Below are 24,140 nucleotides of genomic sequence, written 5' to 3'. Positions count from 1 at the left end.
ACACAGAGATCTTTTTTGTCTGTTCAAATAAAATTTCACATAGGGTTCAACACAGTAACTGTCCTTAATGAGACGATAGGTTCTTAGTTTTGGTTTATTTATGCCATAAGTCCACAGCCCATTTATCTTTATACAAAATAAACATATTACTAACAGACTCTCAGGTGTCACAAAGTAACCGCTTATGAAAGATAAATGATAAATCGTTGGAATCAAGAAGGGATTTCACTTCATTTGCCGAGGGGGTGTCCATGGGGCGATGTCCCAATTAAATATCTTTTAGTGAGTCTCTAATCAGACATTCCCACCAGTCTATTCCAGAGTCGCAGTATTTGACTTTTGTGTCTGATGGTTAAGTCAATGTAAACTAAGAAAACACATGTGACATAAGGGCTACGCTCTCCCGGTTACCAACGTGTTTGTGTTGGAGCAAGTGTTCATGTTGGCCCATCCATCAATGACTTGACTCAGGAGTGTTGTGTTATTCTGCACTCCCTAACACACACACTGACACACATACAGTACGCACACTAAAGTGTTGTGTTATTCTGCACTCCCTAACACACACACTGACACACATACTGTAAAGTGTTGTGTTATTCTGCACTCCCTAACACACACACTGACACACATACAGTACGCACACTAAAGTGTTGTGTTATTCTGCACTCCCTAACACACACACTGACACACATACAGTACGCACACTAAAGTGTTGTGTTATTCTGCACTCCCTAACACACACACTGACACACATACAGTACGCACACTAAAGTGTTGTGTTATTCTGCACTCCCTAACACACACACTGACACACATACTGTAAAGTGTTGTTATTCTGCACTCCCTAACACACACACTGACACACATACAGTACGCACACTAAAGTGTTGTGTTATTCTGCACTCCCTAACACACACACTGACACACATACAGTACGCACACTAAAGTGTTGTGTTATTCTGCACTCCCTAACACACACACTGACACACATACAGTACGCACACTAAAGTGTTGTGTTATTCTGCACTCCCTAACACACACACTGACACACATACAGTACGCACACTAAAGTGTTGTGTTATTCTGCACTCCCTAACACACACACTGACACACATACAGTACGCACACTAAAGTGTTGTGTTATTCTGCACTCCCTAACACACACACTGACACACATAAAGTGTTGTGTTATTCTGCACTCCCTAACACACACACTGACACACATACAGTACGCACACTAAAGTGTTGTGTTATTCTGCACTCCCTAACACACACACTGACACACATAAAGTGTTGTGTTATTCTGCACTCCCTAACACACACACTGACACACATACAGTACGCACACTAAAGTGTTGTTATTCTGCACTCCCTAACACACACTGACACACATGCACACTAAAGTGTTGTGTTATTATGCACTCCCTAACACACACTGACACACATATGCACACTAAAGTGTTGTGTTATTCTGCACTCCCTAACACACACACTGACACACATACAGTCCTAACACACACACTGACACACATACAGTCCTAACACACACACTGACACACATACGCACACTAAAGGTCAACTCTGGTCCCATTATCTGAAAGGTCATGCTATTGGTGTCCTCATTGACTGTTTCAAATGCTCATGTGCAAGAATCCCTCTCAGTCTTTGTGACAGTCAACATGGAGATATTTGTTGAAGTGTGTGTGTGTGTGTGTGTGTGTGTGTGTGTGTGTGTGAAATCTTGAGCAGATTTTGCTATGTAAAGTGGAATGACAATCCTGCAAATTTCTCAATATTCATAAGTGAATTGATTTATGGGTTTTCTAAAGAATTTCTAGAATGCAGATATGGAAAACCTCCCCAACTCACTCAACTAAACTGACATGAATAATAACGGATTAAGTTGGTTAATTAAACTACCGGTAATCGTTTAATCGATGCATCACGATGCGGATGTGTCGCGATGCATCGAATCGGATCGTTGACAGATAATCGCTGAATCATTTATTATATATACTGTATATACGGTATATATATATATATACACTATATAATAATATAGAAAATTGAGGATGTGATACTTGGAGCTGCAATACTTTCAGCTGTATTGAGATGCATCGTGATGCATCGTGGAATCAAATCAAATCGTTGATCTGACATGATATCTCCGTTCTCCATTATCTGCTCACCAAACCTTGGCTCTGCGGTGGTAGGCGAGTGCTTTTACCTCCACACTACCCAGGCGCCCAACAGGCACAGCTTTGCCTTTCAGCTAAAGCAGTGTGATTTGAATATCCTCTTCCTGAGCCTGTATCATTCCTCTGGAGGCTTGGGGAGAGTCTCATGTGACTTAGTAGCCTGTGCCTCCTCCTCCTCATCCTTCACTCCACATGCTGAGTAAAACACAGCAAGCACATACAGTATCATATCTCATGGCATTTGCTGCTACATCTGTGCGTGTTTATTTTCCCTTTCTCTCTTGCCCAGAGGGGTTTCCTCTTTTTTATTTCTTTCCTCAGTCAGGCCCTGATGTTGCCCCTGCCCTGTGTTGCAGCTAGCTTGTTGACTGTATTTGACCACATTGACACCAGTTGAGCCTCTGGCTTGTCCCAAAACAAAACGGCTTTCCCCAGAGCTTGAACACAGCATGTTGCTCCCGGGACGCAGCAGATCACTTGCTGGTTTAGGCAATAGGCAGGTTCCACGATTTAGATTTCCTGGTATTTATGATGATTAGGTTATCACTTTATAGACCTTATTCGATTGACGTCACTCGCGTACGGGCACGCCCACCGCCGCCATGTTCCGACATAGCGCTGCAGCTCTTAAAGGCCGGCTTTCCTGATTTTCAACCATATTTGTGTCATTACAATGTCAGTAGTTGGATTAGATATTGCAGCCTTCACCTCCCCTCACTCAACCCTCCTGGCTGATATCCCTTATCTCTCACATATTTTCTTGACGCTCTGACGTAAAACGCGTCAGAGCGTCAAGTCCAGCCCTGCGGAAGAGAGCAGCTGTAAACTACAAGTGTTGTGGGGGTGTGCCGCCATGGTTCCGCCTCTAGAGGTCCTCCACGCCCCTTCACAGCTCCTGACGAAAAACAAAAGGCAGCCATCTTTTTTCACCGCATAGCCTAGGCTAGCTAATGTTAGCTCCCCTAGCTGCTTGCAAAGAACCATATCTCGGGAACGGAAGCAGCTACAGACACGGGACTGGCGGCATTGGAAAGCTCGTCAAATTTTACATCTAGTAGAAGGTGCGTTGAAGTTACGAAATCAACGCTGAGCAATGTACCCATTTTTACATGAAATAGTTACAACATCAGATGCTCATAACTCCTAGGAAAATGCCTTAAACTGCATGAAACTTTTTGTGTGAAGACATCTCCCGACATATATACTTCGGTTTAAATTTGGTGCAATTTGGAGCCAAAAAAAAAAAAAATCTTCTTCTTCTTCTACCATTGTTTTATGTCGAAGCCTTCTTCTTCTTCTTCTTCTTTGAGTTTTATGGCGGTTGGCAAACATATATGTGCATTACCGCCACCTACTGGAGTTTGATATCAGCCAAATGCCTGAGGGGTGGGCGTGGAATAGAAGGCCACGAGCCCAGTGCATTGTGGGAAGTGTAGGATTTCTGCTCCCCGCTCCCGCCCCTCCCCTCCACCAGCCCCCCCCCCCCCCCCCCCCCCCACACACAGAGTGGATTTTGGTTGATTGCTCAGGCTCTGAACAACCAATTCAAAAAATTTCAACGGATTCCAACTCCTTAGGGCCGTGAGATTTAATATATCTTCATATTCCCCATGGGAAAGCCTTCCTTTAAGTGACAGCCTATGTAAGAGCAGCGTTTATAGGAAGCTAGCCGCCGTTAGCGTTACCTGTATTGTTCCTGTTGTGTTCGGATGGTGACCTGCATTAGGCATGGCTGTAGTAATGACAGCAATAAAGTCCCCGTGGTTTGTTTCTATCTCTACCGTCCACAGACGTGAAGGGAGCGAGTCGGAGGATACGTCAGTAGCACAGGAGATGTGTGGATAGTTAGGAGAGACAGGTGAAACTTTCTGACAGCTCCTCACAGCAAAGTCTGTTCACCTCGTTTTTTCTTTTGTTTATTATTACAGGCATTAACGGCAGCATACAAACAACAACTCTGGGGTTTTTATTGCTGTCATCACTATCGCTATTTTGTAATGGAACAGAAACGACAATAAGGCCGTTACTATAGTTGTCAGCTGCAGGACGGTGTGTCAACAATATGGCGCTGTCCGGGGTTAGCGAATAAGGTCTATACTGTAGCAACATAGTTGATGTAGCAGATCGAACTTCAAGAGGAGCTGAACCCAAAAATAACTTTTTTATATGCCTCCGCCGGCCATAGCCAGGCCGGAGGCATTATAGATTCGGGTTGTCTGTCTGTACCTCCGTCCAATGTTCGTTAACGCAATATCAATTTGCATCAAACGTCAACTTGGACTCAAGGATGAACTGATTAGATTTTGGTGGTCAAAGTTCAAGGTCACTGTGACCTCACGAACGCCATTCCCATGTTCGTTAACATGATATCTCAGGCACGCCTTGACGGAATTTCTTCCAATTTGGCTCAAACGTCGACTTGGGGATAAACTGATTAGATTTTGGTGATCAAAGGTCAAGGTCACTGTGACCTCTCGAACGCCATTTTCAAGCTTGTTAGCGCGATATCTCAGGAACACCTTAATGGAATTTCTTCGAATTTGCCTCAAACGTCCACATGGACTCAAGGATGAACAGATTAGAATTTGGTGGTCAAAGTTCTAAGTTCACTGTGACCTCACGACCACTCGTTTCATGTTTGTTAACGCAATATCTCAGGAGCGCCTTGACAGAATTTCATTAAATTTGCCTCAAACCTCCACTTGGACTCAAGGATAAACTGATTAGATTTGGGTGGTTAAATGTCAAAGTTCAAGGTCACTGTGACCTCATGAACCCCATTTCCAAGCTCTTTAACGCGATAACTCAGGAACGCCTTAACAGAATTTCTTCCAATTTGGCTCAAACATCGACTTGGACTCAAGGATGAACTAATTCGATTTTGGTGGTCAAAGCACAAAGGTTAAGGTCACTGACCTTACGAATGCCATTTTCAAGCTCGTTAATGTGATATCTCAGGAACGCCTTGATGGAATTTCATCTAATTTGCCTCAAACGTCAACTTGGACTCAAGGATGAACTGATTACATTTTGGTGGTCAAAGGTCAAGGTCACTGTGACCTCACGGACGCCATTTTCAAGCTCGGTTATGCAATGGATGTGGATTGCTCACTTCTTGGCGGAGGCATATATCCGCAGTGCGGTCGTTCTAGTTTAATTTCAGTTCACATACCTGGGTATTCAGTGCACCTATTTAATAATGTACTTTATGCAACAACAAAAAAAGACAAAAATCAAATTTCTTTAGTTTTTCACACTTTTTCACATCAAAAGTTACTTTCTCAGGATTTCATTCATAACTGTAATCTACATTATGGTGATGTCAGCCTGCCCTGCACTATCAAATTTCTAGCCCATTTCAACCAATCATATCACGACATGACAGCTGTCAATCAATCTTCATTTCGAGGAGAAAATTCTGCAGGCAATTGGCCGCTGCTTACTACTTGCTATAACGTTAAATGTGGACTAGAGGTCGCTACTTCTACTTGTAGCTCAGCTGACACGAGTCAGACACACATGCGTTTAATGAACAAAACGTTATGATCACATGGTGAAACGTTGCGTTTAGAACACGTTATCATTGACAACCCCACTTTGGTTACATAACGTTAGATGTCGAGCATGCAGGTCTACTAGCTCCTCTGACAGGAGTCAGACACACATGCGTTTCACGAACACAAACAACGTTGTGATAGCACGGTGAAACGTGGTTTAGAACACGTTATCACAACAAAACAGCATATGGGACCACTGTGACTGAGTAGCGAACAGCTTCTCGATGTGTCAACGTCAGTAGCCTCGCTCTGTCTGAGTTACCCGTGTCTGTGTGTTAGACCAGCGTAAGGTAGGAATGGGACAGTAAGATTTTGCTGTCTGCTGACTTTTTGTCATTTTCAATGAGCTGCATGATCCCAACAGCAGGGTGATCTCAGCACATATCTAGCTATTAATGTGTTGTATCTAGCACTGCATTGCACGGTGCCCTATAAGCCTATTTAGAGGTGGGATACACACACACACACACACAGAATGAGTGGAAGGTGGCAGTCTGGGGTGAGCTCGTGTGTGTCCCAGGGTTGAGTTGGCAGCATGTATAATTCACATGACATTAGCCTCCCAATCAGTCACCACTCACCATCCAGAAGTCAAGGTTAGAGAGACGGAGCCAAAGCCACGCACACATTGTGTGATTGTGGCTGATAAAGGTTGAGCGAGGAGGCAGCAGTCTTGTAGTCGAGTCCGACTCGAGGACACATTTTCAGGACTCGTCACTCAACTTGGACTCGAGCATTCATAGATTCAGACTCGGAAGTTGGAGATGAGGACTCTGACTTTATAATTCATAGGCTGTTGTTTTCTTTTTTGTTAGTTTTTTTTTTATAGGCCCTAATAATTTGGCATAAGATATTGATAGCTATATTGATACTGTGGCATTATTAAATTTTGTGCATGGGCAGACACATGTGTTCCACCTGTATTGCGGATTCACGCTCATGTTCAGTATAGGCTATAAAAAGCTAGCCTGGGTAGACCCAGCCTCCACGTGACCTCTATGTACTATCAGTCATGAAACCTACGCTACAGGCATAGCCTGTGACGTCACATTGAAGGCTTGGGTTTACCTAGCCTGGGTAAACCCATCCCCCACGTGACCTGCTCTCAGACCTGTTCTCAGTCACTACTAGTGACTGGGAACTGAGAGAGCAGGTCACGTGGGGGCTGGGTTTACCTAGGCTAGGGTTTACCCAGGCTCATAAAAAGCAGGAGGGGGGTTAAAATGTTTGCTCCAAGTGAAATGTTTTATGGTCACTCACGATTCACTAGGTCGCTGGTTGGCTTGGTTCCAGGCAGCCTTAAAACTCGTTATATAAGGATTTTTCGAAATGTCTATGAAGAAAATGAATCACTTCCGGACCGGGAGACATCACGGAAAGTCACGTGACTGTCGAGCTCTATGGCTCATATTCTCTCTCGCTCAGGCCACTATGCAGCAGTCGAGTGTGTGATGTCCGTGCCTGATTTGCTCAGATAAACACATGGAGCGCTCCACCCTCTCACAGACTGGGGCTTGTGCACTCCAGGTGTTTCTTCAGAAGAGGTGGGGGAGATCAAAGGAGACCGGACCTAACAAGGATGACAACACAGAGAAAGAAAGAAAGAAAAGCTTTCATCTTGGCATACAACACTTGCAAATGACGGTGGTCTGAAAAGTAGGCTGTTTGACATAACATCTCTGCATTCTGGGACAAAGTCAAGGCTAAATATCATGAGATAACGCAAAACAAAAGCACTGAAAAGGTAGCTTCTATTTCCAACATCATCGCATCATCATATCTATAGAGCAATTTACAATACAATACAGTCCAGTCCAGGACAGGAAGCTCATACTTTTTTGCACCCCAATAGCTGGTGGCAACTTAAAATATTTTAGCAAACAAATTGAATTTTGAACAGAAAGGGACCCCTAAACGATGGTTAGATGCATGTTAAAGTGACTGACTGGTAGAGCAGACCAGATGCTGCAACAGCTGACCAGCATTTGGCTGGTGGGTCATTGGAAGTCGCTGTGGATAAGAGTTAAACATTTTTACTGAGGTGTGTGTGTGTGTGTGTGTGTGTGTGTGTGTGTGTGTGTGTGTGTGTGTGATGGTTCGTTTGCCTAGGGGACCGGCATAAAATCAAGATTGTTTTGGCCTGTTAAAAATAAAAAGGGGATTTTATCTTCAGTGCAGTGTTCTTTTGATATACACTACAGCATGTCATACATTTTGCTGAATTGCACAGGCCTCCAAGGCAAAGAGACTCATATTAATTCACGTTCTGCCTGTTTTTCCTGTCTTTGCCTCACAGTGGCCCTACTGTACCATTCATAATTTGGCTATTTGATTAAATCAAGAGGGACTTGGAATTCCCTAGTCTGACTCACTGCAAGCAGGCTGTGGGGATAAGCTTTGCCTTTGGCTCTGACCAGTTCAGTCGGAGTGAAGGGAAATCCCTTTCTGCTCCCGTCTCCGTGTCTGCTCTCAAATGCCTCCGCCACTGTGAAACAACAACGCTAGATAGCAAGCTAGTAACCTACATGCTGAAAATGGCACGTTTTGATGAAGATGTGGATTGTGCAGGCCTGCTTGGTACTTGTAGTATTTTCCCCCACTATACCAGAGTGAGAATAAGTGGAGCCAGACTCTCTCCTGTGCTGTTACAGTGTGAAACAAAGTGTGGAGATAGTCAGGCAAGCGAGACTAGGAATTCCCCAACAATCACAACTCTAGATGTGTGTGTCTATACCTGTGTGTGTGTGTGTGTGTGTGTGTGTGTGTGTGTGTGTGTGTGTGTGTGTGTGTGCATGCTTTTATATCATGTTCAGTGTTCACCTAGAGTTTTATTTCAAGCCCGGCAGGAGGTACAAAATACTTATCTTTTCTGGCTCTTTCTCCCTCTCTCTTATTAGCTCACACGTGGATTGTAATTATACCAGCGTGTGTAGCAAAGCGGCTATTGTGTGTGTGTGTGTGTGTCAGTCTAACCCGTGGTAATCTTGTCCCCAAAATAAGCCCTCCCACCCCCTCATTCCCTCATCCCGAGCTCCCAAAATGACCCTCAATCCTTCAGTCCAACTCTGAGCTCTAATGCTGCAGATACACTAGACAACTTTGAAAATCTTAACAGATTATGAAAAGACTGGGGAGTTTATACTACACGACTTTTTCATTAAGATGGTTTATCATGACTGAAAAACTCACTGAAATATACATTACACGACTGGGATCACAGATCAAAATACACTACCTGACTGTGCGCCCAGCAAACTCACGTGAAAACTGTAATAAGTGATTTGCTACTTCCCTAAGCCTATCAGCTGGAGCATGCACACTTTGCGCAGTAAGCAGTCTAGTCAGACAGATTCAGGAAGTGAAATGCACAGTAGAGCCACACAGACGGTCTGGCGTAAACATGTAACTGCCAAATCAAAATAAAGCTCTTTCAAGTTATAAGACGGTGTCTTTATTGAAGAACCCACAACACAAATAACCAGCAAACTGAGTCTGACGTGACCATACTAACCATACGGAAGCGAGACAATCTTAGTTTCAGAATAAAAGCGTGAATGTATTACTGCATGACTCACTACGGGTTAAAATTGACTTTTTGAAGCCATATTATGTTAATTTAAAACAGGTTTCTATGCAAATGTGTTCCTCTTTGGTACTTGGGGTATTTCGGATCACACACACGTTGCAATGGTATACTTTTATTTTGAAAGTTCTAACGGGAAGTTTCGGTTGCCAGTGGTTCTCAAACTTTTTTGGCTTCAGTAAGAAATGGAGTGAAAGAGTTGCAATTAGTGCCTCCTGAGCAGATTCTTTTTAACATATAGTTTTCATGACTTATTCTTACATGTTTCCATTCCCCCTTTCTCTCAAGTACCCCTTGTAGTACCTCCATGAACTCCAGTTTGGGAACCACTACTGTAAGGGATAATAGTTACCTTTTTTGTATCCTGATTCCAGTAACCGGATTATATGTAATCAGTTACTTCCCAAGCCTGGTGATGCCAACGACCCAGGAGCCCAATCTGTGGAACAATCAACAAGAAACAGAGGGAGGAGAGAGGGTCAGGGAGGAAAAATGAAAGGAAGGAAAACAATTGATTGCATTGTCTGCTGGTGCATGGTTGGACCAGTTTGGGCTGGATTGGTGTAAAGTAGAGACCAAAAAGAGGCAGAGGGAGAAGAGGTAGTCTATAAAATGATCAGGTCTTCAATAAGACGCACCATGCTTGATGCTTTATAGCACCTCCCCACACACCTGTGGTGGCCATGCTGAAGAAGAAGAGAAATGGTGCGATCAGTGAGCCCTGTGTTAAAAAGGTAAGGAGGAAGGACAGAAGGGAATGGACTCTGGATTTACACAGAGATGTAGGAAGGTTATGACAAGATGTAAGGTGGGCAAATCTTTCTCCCTTCAGCCACATGTGGAGGTTGAGTATTGAGAATATCAATAGCTGGATGATGTTTAATAGCAGCTGAAATGGCCGGGAGAAACACACCAGCTAATAGCCAATCATCAGCATGTGGCTGGTGGCCAGTGTTAGATAAGCAAATAGTGACTAGCAGTTAAAACAACAGATTTGTTTGCTTTGTGTTTTTACAAATTTGATATGAGTAAAGTGTTTGTTTGGGCACTGTAATGTTTAACTTTTGTTGTTCAGTCTGGACTTGTGCCTTCCCAAGCCTATTCATTCACCTTATGTTGCCCCGCCCACTTTTTCTCTTCCGTGTCAGATGCAATTGTATTTGTTCTTCTGGTTCAGCATTATCCGGCTGGCCGGGTGGATTGTAAACTGTGAACTATGGATGAAGTTTGGCAACATTCAGCAGCTACACTGCAGCCAACTTCAGTTACATCCTCATAGCGTTGCTGCTGCGAGGAGCCGATGACTGTACCCGGTCGGCATTTAACGTTAGTTACAAAAGCACGTCGACAGTGTTTTCTCACTGCCAGTACAGTAGGGGTTCACAGATACTAGCTAGTCTGACCAGTCACACAGCCCTCAGTCCTCACTGCTCGTTAAAAATGACCAAATAGGCATTATTCTGATAAACTGGTCTCATATTTGGAATGTTACGTTCTCATCCGAAAAAATATTAAAACTTTATAATCGTTTTTTTGCAGCTCCTGTTCCATAAGAGAATTCCCCATTAATTTTCTTCATAGATGTTTAAAAAAAATCATTTTATAAAGAGTTTTAAGACTGGACTGGGGCGGGGTAACCTGACGCTGCCAGATGGACGGTTTAGCTCCACATTACGTTTCACTAAACCAGTCGATCTGGGAATGCAGTAACCCGACCCGCTGACGGAGGCGGGCACTTTTTCCAAGCTACTTGGCAGGTGATTGGATGACCCATCTGTCTATCACCACTGGTGCGTGTTAACTTCAACCAATCAGATCGCCATGCCTCTGACGTCCCGTTTGCGACCGGAGGAAGGTGCCTGTGCCTGATCTCTGTGGTAGTCTATCATTGATTGAGTCCTCACCGTCCTCGTCGTCGTAATGTCGCCTTCGAAGCATGACGTTCGATTATAACAAACTAGTCGTGTGGCTTAGCCTTCCCAAATGTTGAGGGTAGTTTTTTAGAATTTAATACATAGAATTGGGAATGTTACATTCAATTTCATTCAGACTGCCTGTCACTTCCGTGGCGGCAGCCATGTTGACGAGTGAAAAGAACTACAAAGACCATGTACCCACTACTTGCCCAGACGAGCCAAAGCCCGCCTAAGGCTGCCGCTGATTCGTCGAGCCGGCTTGGTTCGGCCAATCATCCTAACTGCCTGTGCATGACAAGATGGATTACATCGAGAGAATCTCTTTTGATCTCGCGAGGTTATCCATCTTGCAAGCAAGGTTAGGGGCGGGGGGGGGAATTACACAGTTACCCACCCCTCCACCCCCGTTTTTGTTTTTGCTCCACGTGAAATGTTTTATGGTCACTCACGATTCAGTAGCTGGCTGGTTGTCTTTGTTCCAGGCTTAAAACTCTTGATAAAAGGATTTTTCGAAACATCTATTGTGAAAATTAATAGGGAATTCTCTTTTGGGACCAGAGCTGCGAAAATGTGGGCGGCTGGTCACTGTTGAGCTCTATTGGAAATGTGTTAATGCTCCAGTTGCCTCTTCTGTTGCTATGCAATGCTACACTCCTATTCATGTATGTATTGTATATTGGACTGCACTTGCAAGTCTTTTAGATAATTTATTTTTATCTCTAGTCTGAATATTGATACACTGTATACTTACACGAAGACAAATTCCTCATATGTAATCTTGCGTATTGTGGCTATAAAAGTGATTCTGAAGGAGGGAAGAGTTTTTGTTAGACCTGCCCAGACTCCGATTGGTCAATGGCTCTTGTGTATGATTGTGTGTACTGTATGATTGTGTGTACTGTATGTCTGTGCGCACATACTATGAGAATGAATGAGACACGGAAGACTGCCGGAATGGCAAGGCATTCATTCACCTGTCCAGCTTCCTCGTATCAGCCTATCACGCGCACACACATGCATTGCATACAGGATGTTAGGGCTGGGCGATATGACGAAATATATAATTTTCACGATAGAAAATGTCTGTTTCATATGATGCTCTATCGTTGTGTTGCAAATCACACTCTATGGCATTATTGTCCGTCATTTGGACGACGCTGTGCTGTTTTTTTTTTTACTCACATCCACACATGCACCAGACTCTGTCAACAAGCCGGTGAGTAAAGAGCAGGGAGAAGTTACCTCCACTCCGTCCGCCTAGCGCCTACCCAGGCATTTGTGCTGTGTTAAAGGATGGCTTACGGTACTTTACTTTACCGGTAATCATCAACCCACATTGTATCATTAATCATCTCTGCAATATAAGCACATGGGCAGTGATTACCTTCTCTCTCTGTTTTCCTCACGGAGATCTCCCATTTCCTCCTCTGCCAAAGCGCTCCGTTGTGACGCGTTTGAAACTTTCATGTCACAAACAACGCGTCACAACGGAGCTGCAGAAGTTCTGCTGGAGAGGCAGAATCAGCTCCAAGGGCGGCTGTTGTTATGGTCATTTTCATTTTTAAGTATGCGCACATCCACGGAGAATTGCATGGAGAGCCTTAACAAGCCTTAATGACTTGCAGCTGGTGGGGGCGTAGTTTCTACAGGCAGCAGCAGGAGCATTTTTCTTCCTGAGGTAAACAGAGAGAGAAAGTAAAACACTGCCCATGTGTTTATATTACTGAGATTATATATGATACAAATTGGGTTGATTTGCGGTAAAGCCATCCTTTAATCTCAGCACTAGATGAATTGTAATGATGGTGGCTCTAAGAGCTAGCAAGCTATCGGTACCAAAGCAATAGTGGAGAGATAACCAGAGTGATAGCTTGCTTGGTTTGTCAGTTTGTGGTCTTGACAGGCCAACAATGAATGGCCTAATCTGAAACCCTCCCCATTCTGAAGAACTGGGGTGAACTACTGTACCTTGTGTCAGCTGCATGGCCTTGATGCGGGTTGATAATAGCCTCATTGTCTGTTATCTTTTAAAGTCAGGTTGAACTCAAAGCTGGCCTCCTGTCTTGGAGACTGTAATGTTCTTGTTCTATCTTGTGTTTTTATTACATCTCTTTTTTATCTGCTTTTGTTTTTGTATTGTGTGAAGCACTGAGGAATCTGTTTTTTGAAAGCACTCTGTAAACCTGACATGAAAAGAAACTGCCATTAAAGAGGCAGAGGACAAGTTATCTTTTAACGGTTGGTTATTCGAGCGTAAACTAGGCTATCCAAGAAGTCACCACTCGGAATCTGTGGGAATACAAATGATTGCCCCGTTAACGTGGGGTGTGTGGAATTGCTGTGTGTAGTAAATAATGTAAGATTAAACAGCGGAGAAATGAAATGGTAAAGAAGCAAGTTAAAACAACAGAATGTGTAGCAGCACTAGCCTTTTATGGTATTGCTCTTAATTATACATCATGTGTTTTATAAGTGTGTTATGCCTATTTCACATCCCACCCAAATCAGCCATTTTGTATCGAAAAGATAGGTGCAAGCAAGACATTGATTAGAGCCCCGGGAACTGGACCAGCTGTCCCTGCAGCGGAGGAACAGCAAACCTGTGTGCACCTGTGTTTTACTTCCTGCCTTTTAGACACAAAATGGCTGATTTGGTTGGGATGTGAAATAGGCTAATACTCTACGAGAGCTTTCTTGCAGCATTAGGGCTGTGTGTGTGAGAGAGAGAGAGAGTTCTGATCTATCCTCTTTCTCAACAGATCCAGTTTGCAGATCAGAAGCAGGAGTTCAACAAGCGTCCCACCAAGATCGGCCGGCGCTCACTGTCCCGCTCCATCTCCCAGTCCTCCACAGACAGCTACAGTTCAGGTACACACACACACACACACACACACACACACACACGCACACACACACACACACACACACACACACACACACACACACACACACACACACACACACACATCTCCCAGTCCTCCACAGACAGCTACAGTTCAGGTACACGCACGCACGCACGCACACACACACACACACACACACACACACACACACACACACACACACTGTGGGGTCTTAAAAGTATTAAAAAGGCATTGAATTTATTATTCTCAAATTAAGGCCAAGGTATTGTAGTAGAGCAGATAAGCTCCCAAAAATAGAGGAATTGTGCACTTTTTGAAAGAATCGTTTCACACATAGTTGGGGAATACCATAATAAGGTTTATTTTCAGATTGGGAGGGAAGTCAGATTTGACCAAAATTCCAAGATGGCCGCCATTTTCCCAGGTCTAATGTACAAATGTGCTTATAACAATTGTGCAATTCTTAAAAAAAGCACGAAATTTCTCACATAGTGACTAGTGAGTGAATACCACAAGGTGTATTGTCAGATGTGGAGGGAACTCAGATTTGGCCTCAATTCCAAGATGGCTGCCATTTCCCCAGGTCTAATGTACAAATGTGCTTATAACAATTGTGCACTTAAAAAAAATACAAGATTTCTGTTTCATCCATAGACCAGTAAGATATTAGTTAGTAACCGAAGTAACAGTGGAAGCTAACCGGATAGCTAACCTTACTGTAGTTAACATTAGCCAGCACCAAGTAAATATCATATAATTGTGTGCGCGCACGACAGCCACAAGACATGTAAACAACAGCGGTGTCTGGTGCAGGAGTGTAGTGAAAACAGCGGGACAGAGAGCAGAGTACGATGCAACCAGCATCAAACTACTGCTAGTAGCCAGTCACCTATGTTGCGCTAGCGAATATAAGACTCCCGGTGGACATTTTTATGCCTCCGCCGGCGATAGCCAGGCCGGAGGCATTATCGATCCGTGTTGTCCGTCCGTACGTCCATCCCTCCGTCAGTCTGATGGTCGTTAACACGATATCTGAGGAACGCCTTGACGGAATTTCATCAAATTTGCCTCAAACATCGACTTAGACTCAAGGATGATCTGATTAGATTTTGGTGGTCAAAGGTCAAATCACTGTGACCTCTCAAATGCCATTTTCAAGCTTGTTAACGCGATATCTCAGGAATGCCTTGACGGAATTTCATCAAATTTGCCTCAAACATCGCCTTGGACTCGAGCATGAACTGATTTAGATTTTGGTGGTCAAAGGCCAAGATCACTGTGACCTCTCGAACGCAATTTTCAAGCTTGTTAACGCGATATCTTAGAAATGTCTTGACGGAATTTCATCAAATTTGCCTCAAACATCGACTTGGACTCAAGGATGAACTGATTAGATTTTGATGGTTAAAGGTCAAAGTTCAAGGTCACTGTGACCTCACACCCAATTTCCAAGCTCTGTAATGCAACATCTCAGGAGTGCCTTGACGGAATTTGCTCCAATTTGCCTCAAATGGCGATTTGGACTCAAGAATGAACTAATGGCGGAGGCATAAATTCACGGTGCGTCGTTCTAGTTCAAAAGATCAATGATTCAATCTGCACAAGTATAGAGCACACAGAAGCCATTGAGAAATTATTATTAAAACAATAAAAACAATGAACTAAGCATTTAAACGATAGCCTGGTAAACCGCCCGTCACGTGAACTCACATTTCATTTGGTTCTCCGTGACGGTCTGGACCCGCACAGGCAGTTTAAGATGATTGGTCGAGCCATGCCGGCCATTGCCGGGCCGACGAATCAGCGGCGGCCGTAGGCGGGCAGGCTCGTCTGGGCAAGTAGTGGGTACATGGTCTTTGTAGTTCTTTTCACTCGTCAACATCGCGGAAGTGACAGGCAGTCTGAATGAAATTGAATGTAATGTTCCCAATTCTATGTATTAAATTCTAAAAAACGACCCTCAACATTTGGGAAGGCTAAGCCACACAACTAGTTCGTTATAATCTAACTAAATGCTTCGAAGGTGACTTTACGACCGCGAGGACTCAATCAATGAATACCACGGAGATCATCCACAGGCACCTTCCGCGATCTGATTGGTTGAAGTTAACACCCACCAGCGGTGATAGACAGATGGGTCATCCAATCACCTGCCAAGTAGCTTGGACAAAGTGCCCGCCTCCGTCAGCGGGTCTGGTGACTTCAAACCCAGATCGACTGGTTTAGTGAAACCTATGTGGAGCTATACCGTCCATCTGGCAGCGTCAGGTTATTTAAACGAAGCTATACAATACAAATTATGTTTCTGTATGACAATAACTGTTTCAATAACATTGAGAACGTTCTCAGTATCTAAAATGGTAGCAGCCGGGCTCAGGACAAGACTTCCTGTCAATGTTTTTATTTAATCAAATCTTTCTAAAATAAGATGAATGTAAAATGTGGTCTGACAATGTACAAAAAAGTTGCTTTGCTCAGCACTTCACCTGTCTCTCTTGCTCAATTACACTTTCTATCAAACTCACTCACTGCCTCTGTCTGCCTGTCTGTCTGTCCGTCTGTCTCTCTGTCTGCATGCCTGCCTGTCTGTCTCTCTCTCTCTCTCTCTCTCTCTCTCATTCTCACACTGTCACACCAGGGTTTATGTGAAATTGTGGGCTGGGTGTTAGAGGATTAGAGGCTGGTGGTCTGTTGGCGGTGGTGTGAGAGAGAGGTGTGAGGTGTTTGTGGTGTGTTAGCAAGCATATAGAGGGGCCAGGACCGGCCCGCCAGAGGGTCACAAAGTGTGAAAATTGCACTGAGAAGTCCTTCAATCCAATGTGATGCACTTGTGAAGGCTAAGAGGTACCAGGTTTCAGGAGCAAGTTAAATATTAAGTAGCCTATTCATGTTTTCTGTATACATCACTAAATGGTAAACTACATTCAGTAGGCTACCTTTTTGGCATCACTTGTTGTAATGAGAGTGAAAGGCCTAGCCCCCCCCCCCCACACACACACACACACACACACACACACACGTTCCAATGTCATTCATGACTGTGGAGGTGATAGCCAGGAAAGTTAAGCCAGATAAATGTCATAGCCTGTCATCGGTCACATTTGGAACTCTTTGAGCCTCAGTACATGAACAGCTTCCCGACACAATATTTTTTGGTGACTTGATATGATAGCATGATGATAGCACCTTGTACCCATGGCGACAAACACATTTTCCAATCTTTATTTATCCAGGAAATAGTTCCACTTCCACTGGAGCCGTTTTGGGGATGAAGTACCTTGCTCAAAGTCACGTATATGCAACTGCCATCCCTGCATGAAGCGAAGATCAGAAGGAAGCTTTGACGTTGGTGTTTTTAGGTAGCGAGGAGCGCATCAAGATTAGCGATCTCATATGGATAATCCTCTTCTTGCCTCCTCCTCATTTTTTCTCCCCTCCTCTCCTATCATCACCGCTCCAAAAGCAGAGATTTCAGAAATGTTTGTATGAGCTGCTTCAACTTTGGATGGAGTTTGTGCTATGTGTCAGGGTCAGACACACACAACCCATGGCTCAGTCTGCCAGTAAGCCCATTAACTCTATTTGCTGCTTCTTGGACAGCATTCATTGCTATTAGTGGTTGATACTGACCGGACATAATGGACAGAGAGATGGATGGCAGGGGCCGTATTACAGTAACGTCCTAACTTGCAAATCTTACCTTAAAACTTTGGTCACCATGGTAAATAGAGTTAGGACCTGATTTAGGAAAATAGCCCTTACAGATTAACAGTTCCTAAGTCAATGTTGTTATAATAATTTAAGATAGGAAAAGTGTATTACAGAAGCATCCTAACTTCCCAAAATCTTAAAAATACTGCCCTAACTTTAGGATAGCTATTAGGCTGTCCTAACTTGTCAACTCTCACCAACTGCCTTATTTAGTTTAGCTAGTCTATATCCTGTAGCATACAGTATTTTGCTTCTGAGTTTCTTAGAGCTGAACACCACTAAAAAAATACTTTGGACTTGGTTTTTCAACAAATGATCCTAACTGAACAGCAACTATAGCCTATCTGAGCAGACAAAGAAACTTCAAGAACTTTAAGTTTGCTTCCTAGTTAACAACAGCTAACAAGAAAGTCAACCTTGGGTAAGCTAGGTAGCACAGGGTAACAACAGCAAGTAGCTAGCAAAGTTATCAATGCATTCAGGCAATGATGATAATGTACCCTTCATCTTTATTCACTCAGTTAGCCTATATTTTTTTCTGAGGTGTCCCTCAGAACAGGCGTGCAAACAAAGTCACACAGTTACACTCTCACTTGAAAATGAAACATGTTATTGAGAGAACTATTACTATAGATCATTGTTTCCCAAACTGTGGTCCGCGGGGCTCCGCCTGGTGGTCCGCCAGAGAATTGCAAAAAAATAAATGAAAAAAAATCTTTTTACAGAAAACAGTTTTTACATACACATTAACCCTGAGGATTAACCGGATTGGGCCGATTTTAAGAAATATCGCGATATTTGAGAAATATCCCAATTTTGAACATTTACTTTCAGAGACTGCAGCAGGCTCAGTTTTAAAGCCAGAGTGAAGTTTCTGATATCATATGAAACTAGAAGACCTAAGGAATCGATTTGTACCAACCATGTCATGCTAGTTATCAGGAAAGTAGCTAAATAACACTCCAAAGTTAGACTACATTTTGGCGAGGGAAAAAAAACATGTTCAAAGGGATCCTTTTTTTCACAGCCTAATGTTGGCAGGTGTGTGTCTGTCCGTGTGTGTCTGTTTTGAACCAGCTAGTAGCCTTATATTGTCATTTAGCCTTTCTGCTGCTATTGCATGATTAAAACAGCACATTTTATTTGGGGGTTGGTATACACAGTGGAAGTGGTCCCTGGGAAATTTGGTTTGGTACGTAGTGGTACTTGGACGGAAAAGTTTGGGAACCCCTGCTATAGATGATTCACCGCAGGCTCTGCCAATTCTAACAAATGTAGCAGCATGTCTCCCAAATGGTCATGTGGTCACCTCTCCCCTGAAGTGTTGTGAGAGGACTGTGCCTGGTGACGCGGGGTTAGTGCTGAACTAGCAAGCTAACTTGAAATAGAGATTGTGAGTTCCCAAACTCCACACAAACCACACATATAAACACAAAGCTGCCACTTGTTCGCTCAATACAGTTTAAACTCAGATATTCCATTAAAGAAATATTTTTCTAGCCACAGATTTAACTACTACATTAATGAACTTCAGCTTTAGCTTTAGCTAATCGCTCCCTGCTAACATGAGTTCCTGTTGCCAAATCTCGCGAGAGTGTGTTGCTGAGATAGAGACAGGTCTTGAACAAGTTTAGTTTTCTCCTGATCTGTCTGAAAAAATGCCATTTTAGTGTCAGAATATCCTGAAGATATGTGGCTTCGGAGAATGGGCAGAATATTTACTTAAATGAATATGGGGGCGAAGGGATCTGTCATACTCTGAGATCACGTTGACTTTCCCATTGACTCAGACCTGCCGAAAACCTCCTAAGTGGGCGTGTCCGTGGAAAGCCATGGGCAAAACCTGCATGCCAAAATGACAGGAACTGAGTTGAAGTCGGGCCGTCTTGCTTGAAATCCCATCGTCTTTGGTGAGGGAGGATTTCATTTGGATATAAGTCCACTTCCTAAGTGTCAAGAAAAAGGGCATCACCTAATGCCTAAAACATCAATATACTCTACATTTGAGCAACACAAAAATGTCTTTTCTACGCCATGCTGTCTTCATCTCTAGGAGTTTACATGCACACTAATAAACCGATTATTATTGGATTTCTAGAGTTACCTGATTATCACGTGGTCATGTAAACAGCATAAAGCCATATCCTTTGCCGGATAAAGGCCATTATCAGTTTATGAGAAATCTGATAAACACGCCTAGCATTCTTCTGAATCATCAGTTTCATTCAGTGCATGGCCCAATCTCAGTTCCCATTCATGCACTTTGAGGAGAGTTTGCGCTATTATTTGACTAAAGTGCATGTAAATGCGGAAATCAGATTATTGCCAGTTACCTGATTATTCTCAGTTATCTGATTATTGTGTGCATGTAAATGCACTCCATGTGTCATTGGTCTTTTGCAGAACACCTATATTATGATATTGTATTCTATATTATTATGATATTGAGTCATGTGCCACTTGCAGCCCCGCTCCCCCTTTCAGCCCTCCATCTCCCGCCGCCCTCCTTTCTCCATCTCTCCTGACTACTAGCTGCAGCCATTTAGTCAGGCCTCGCTCAGAGTTGGCATGCAGCCTCTCCTCTCTCTCTCCAAGGTTTTCATAGTCCTCTTCAATGGGGATATGAAATCCTTTTCCCCCCAAATTCTTTCAACCGCTCCAGATTTCACTGGCTGATTCAAACTCCGCTCATCTGTCTGCTTCTCCACTCTGGAGCTCTCCATGGTGCTGAACCTGTGTTGAGGCATTTTGGCTGCTAATTAGCCATTTTTACCAATTTAGTCGGCCCTAATTGCATTACCCAAATGATGGCTTTACCGATAATCAACCCACTTTGTATCATATATAATCTCAGTAATATAAACACATGGGCAGCATTTTAATGTTAGGAGCCTTTTCCTCTACCAGCACACTATCATTGTCCGCTATTGTTCCAATATCCAAAAGAAGTATGGATACATCCACCCACATGACCCCCGACTCCTCTTGTCATGACCCCCAAGACCTCTTGTTGTCACATGACCCCCAAGACCTCTTGTCATGACCCCCAAGACCTCCTGTTGTCACATGACCCCCAAGACCTCCTGTTGTCACATGACCCCCAAGACCTCCTGTTGTCACATGACCCCCAAGACCTCCTGTTGTCACATGACCCCCAAGACCTCTTGTTGTCACATGACCCCCAAGACCTCCTGTTGTCACATGACCCCCAAGACCTCCTGTTGTCACATGACCCCCAAGACCTCTTGTTGTCACATGACCCCCGAGACCTCTTGTCATGACCCCCAAGACCTCTTGTTGTCACATGACCCCCAAGACCTCTTGTCATGACCCCCAAGACCTCCTGTTGTCACATGACCCCCAAGACCTCTTGTCATGACCCCCAAGACCTCTTGTTGTCACATGACCCCCAAGACCTCTTGTTGTCACATGACCCCCAAGACCTCTTGTTGTCACATGACCCCCAAGACCTCTTGTCATGACCCCCAAGACCTCTTGTTGTCACATGACCCCCAAGACCTCTTGTTGTCACATGACCCCCAAGACCTCCTGTTGTCACATGACCCCCAAGACCTCTTGTCATGACCCCCAAGACCTCCTGTTGTCACATGACCCCCAAGACCTCTTGTTGTCACATGACCCCCAAGACCTCTTGTTGTCACATGACCCCTAAGACCTCTTGTCATGACCCCCAAGACCTCTTGTTGTCACATGACCCCCAAGACCTCCTGTTGTCACATGACCCCCAAGACCTCTTGTCATGACCCCCAAGACCTCCTGTTGTCACATGACCCCCAAGACCTCTTGTTGTCACATGACCCCCAAGACCTCTTGTTGTCACATGACCCCCAAGACCTCTTGTCATGACCCCCAAGACCTCCTGTTGTCACATGACCCCCAAGACCTCCTGTTGTCACATGACCCCCAAGACCTCTTGTTGTCACATGACCCCCAAGACCTCCTGTTGTCACATGACCCCCAAGACCTCCTGTTGTCACATGACCCCCAAGACCTCTTGTTGTCACATGACCCCCAAGACCTCTTGTCATGACCCCCAAGACCTCTTGTTGTCACATGACCCCCAAGACCTCTTGTTGTCACATGACCCCCAAGACCTCCTGTTGTCACATGACCCCCAAGACCTCTTGTTGTCACATGACCCCCAAGACCTCTTGTTGTCACATGACCCCCAAGACCTCTTGTCATGACCCCCAAGACCTCTTGTTGTCACATGACCCCCAAGACCTCTTGTCATGACCCCCAAGACCTCCTGTTGTCACATGACCCCCAAGACCTCTTGTCATGACCCCCAAGACCTCTTGTTGTCACATGACCCCCAAGACCTCTTGTTGTCACATGACCCCCAAGACCTCTTGTTGTCACATGACCCCCAAGACCTCTTGTTGTCACATGACCCCCAAGACCTCTTGTCATGACCCCCAAGACCTCCTGTTGTCACATGACCCCCAAGACCTCTTGTCATGACCCCCAAGACCTCTTGTTGTCACATGACCCCCAAGACCTCTTGTCATGACCCCCAAGACCTCTTGTTGTCACATGACCCCCAAGACCTCTTGTTGTCACATGACCCCCAAGACCTCTTGTTGTCACATGACCCCCAAGACCTCTTGTCATGACCCCCAAGACCTCTTGTTGTCACATGACCCCCAAGACCTCTTGTCATGACCCCCAAGACCTCCTGTTGTCACATGACCCCCAAGACCTCCTGTTGTCACATGACCCCCAAGACCTCTTGTTGTCACATGACCCCCAAGACCTCCTGTTGTCACATGACCCCCAAGACCTCTTGTCATGACCCCCAAGACCTCCTGTTGTCACATGACCCCCAAGACCTCTTGTTGTCACATGACCCCCAAGACCTCTTGTCATGACCCCCAAGACCTCCTGTTGTCACATGACCCCCAAGACCTCTTGTTGTCACATGACCCCCAAGACCTCTTGTCATGACCCCCAAGACCTCCTGTTGTCACATGACCCCCAAGACCTCCTGTTGTCACATGACCCCCAAGACCTCTTGTTGTCACATGACCCCCGAGACCTCCTGTTGTCACATGACCCCCAAGACCTCTTGTCATGACCCCCAAGACCTCTTGTCATGACCCCCAAGACCTCTTGTTGTCACATGACCCCCGAGACCTCCTGTTGTCACATGACCCCCAAGACCTCTTGTCATGACCCCCAAGACCTCCTGTTGTCACATGACCCCCGAGACCTCCTGTTGTCACATGACCCCCAAGACCTCCTGTTGTCACATGACCCCCGAGACCTCCTGTTGTCACATGACCCCCAAGACCTCCTGTTGTCACATGACCCCCGAGACCTCCTGTTGTCACATGACCCCCAAGACCTCCTGTTGTCACATGACCCCCGAGACCTCTTGTTGTCACATGACCCCCAAGACCTCCTGTTGTCACATGACCCCCAAGACCTCCTGTTGTCACATGACCCCCGAGACCTCCTGTTGTCACATGACCCCCAAGACCTCCTGTTGTCACATGACCCCCAAGACCTCCTGTTGTCACATGACCCCCGAGACCTCCTGTTGTCACATGACCCCCAAGACCTCTTGTCATGACCCCCAAGACCTCCTGTTGTCACATGACCCCCGAGACCTCCTGTTGTCACATGACCCCCAAGACCTCCTGTTGTCACATGACCCCCAAGACCTCTTGTCATGACCCCCAAGACCTCCTGTTGTCACATGACCCCCGAGACCTCCTGTTGTCACATGACCCCCAAGACCTCTTGTCATGACCCCCAAGACCTCCTGTTGTCACATGACCCCCAAGACCTCCTGTTGTCACATGACCCCCAAGACCTCCTGTTGTCACATGACCCCCGAGACCTCCTGTTGTCACATGACCCCCAAGACCTCCTGTTGTCACATGACCCCCAAGACCTCCTGTTGTCACATGACCCCCGAGACCTCTTGTTGTCACATGACCCCCGAGACCTCCTGTTGTCACATGACCCCCAAGACCTCTTGTCATGACCCCCAAGACCTCCTGTTGTCACATGACCCCCGAGACCTCCTGTTGTCACATGACCCCCAAGACCTCCTGTTGTCACATGACCCCCAAGACCTCTTGTCATGACCCCCAAGACCTCCTGTTGTCACATGACCCCCGAGACCTCCTGTTGTCACATGACCCCCAAGACCTCCTGTTGTCACATGACCCCCAAGACCTCCTGTTGTCACATGACCCCCGAGACCTCCTGTTGTCACATGACCCCCAAGACCTCCTGTTGTCACATGACCCCCAAGACCTCCTGTTGTCACATGACCC

The 24,140-nt window shown here is 45.0% G+C and overlaps 1 protein-coding gene across 3 annotated transcripts in view; it reads left to right on the top strand.

Annotated features, from left to right (window-relative positions):
- The window catches only part of ahcyl2b (adenosylhomocysteinase like 2b), a gene marked incomplete at its 3' end in the record, with an annotated part of 118,940 nt that overhangs the window by 53,200 nt on the left and 41,600 nt on the right, over positions 1 to 24,140 (top strand). For 2 of the 3 annotated variants that reach the window (XM_083650585.1, XM_083650586.1), the window contains exon 2: positions 14,017 to 14,125. In XM_083650585.1, the coding sequence (XP_083506711.1) occupies positions 14,017 to 14,125 (109 nt within the window). Of the gene's footprint in view, positions 1 to 14,016; positions 14,126 to 14,232; positions 14,258 to 24,140 lie in introns of those variants that run through there. The other variant, XM_083650587.1, reaches the window with a different exon arrangement.

Source organism: Poromitra crassiceps (genome assembly GCF_964638095.1).
Source record: "Poromitra crassiceps genome assembly, chromosome: 2".
In the NCBI taxonomy this organism is placed as follows: domain Eukaryota; kingdom Metazoa; phylum Chordata; class Actinopteri; order Beryciformes; family Melamphaidae; genus Poromitra; species Poromitra crassiceps.
The sequence above is the reverse complement of the archived record's forward strand: the minus strand, read 5'-3'. Positions and strand labels throughout refer to the sequence as shown.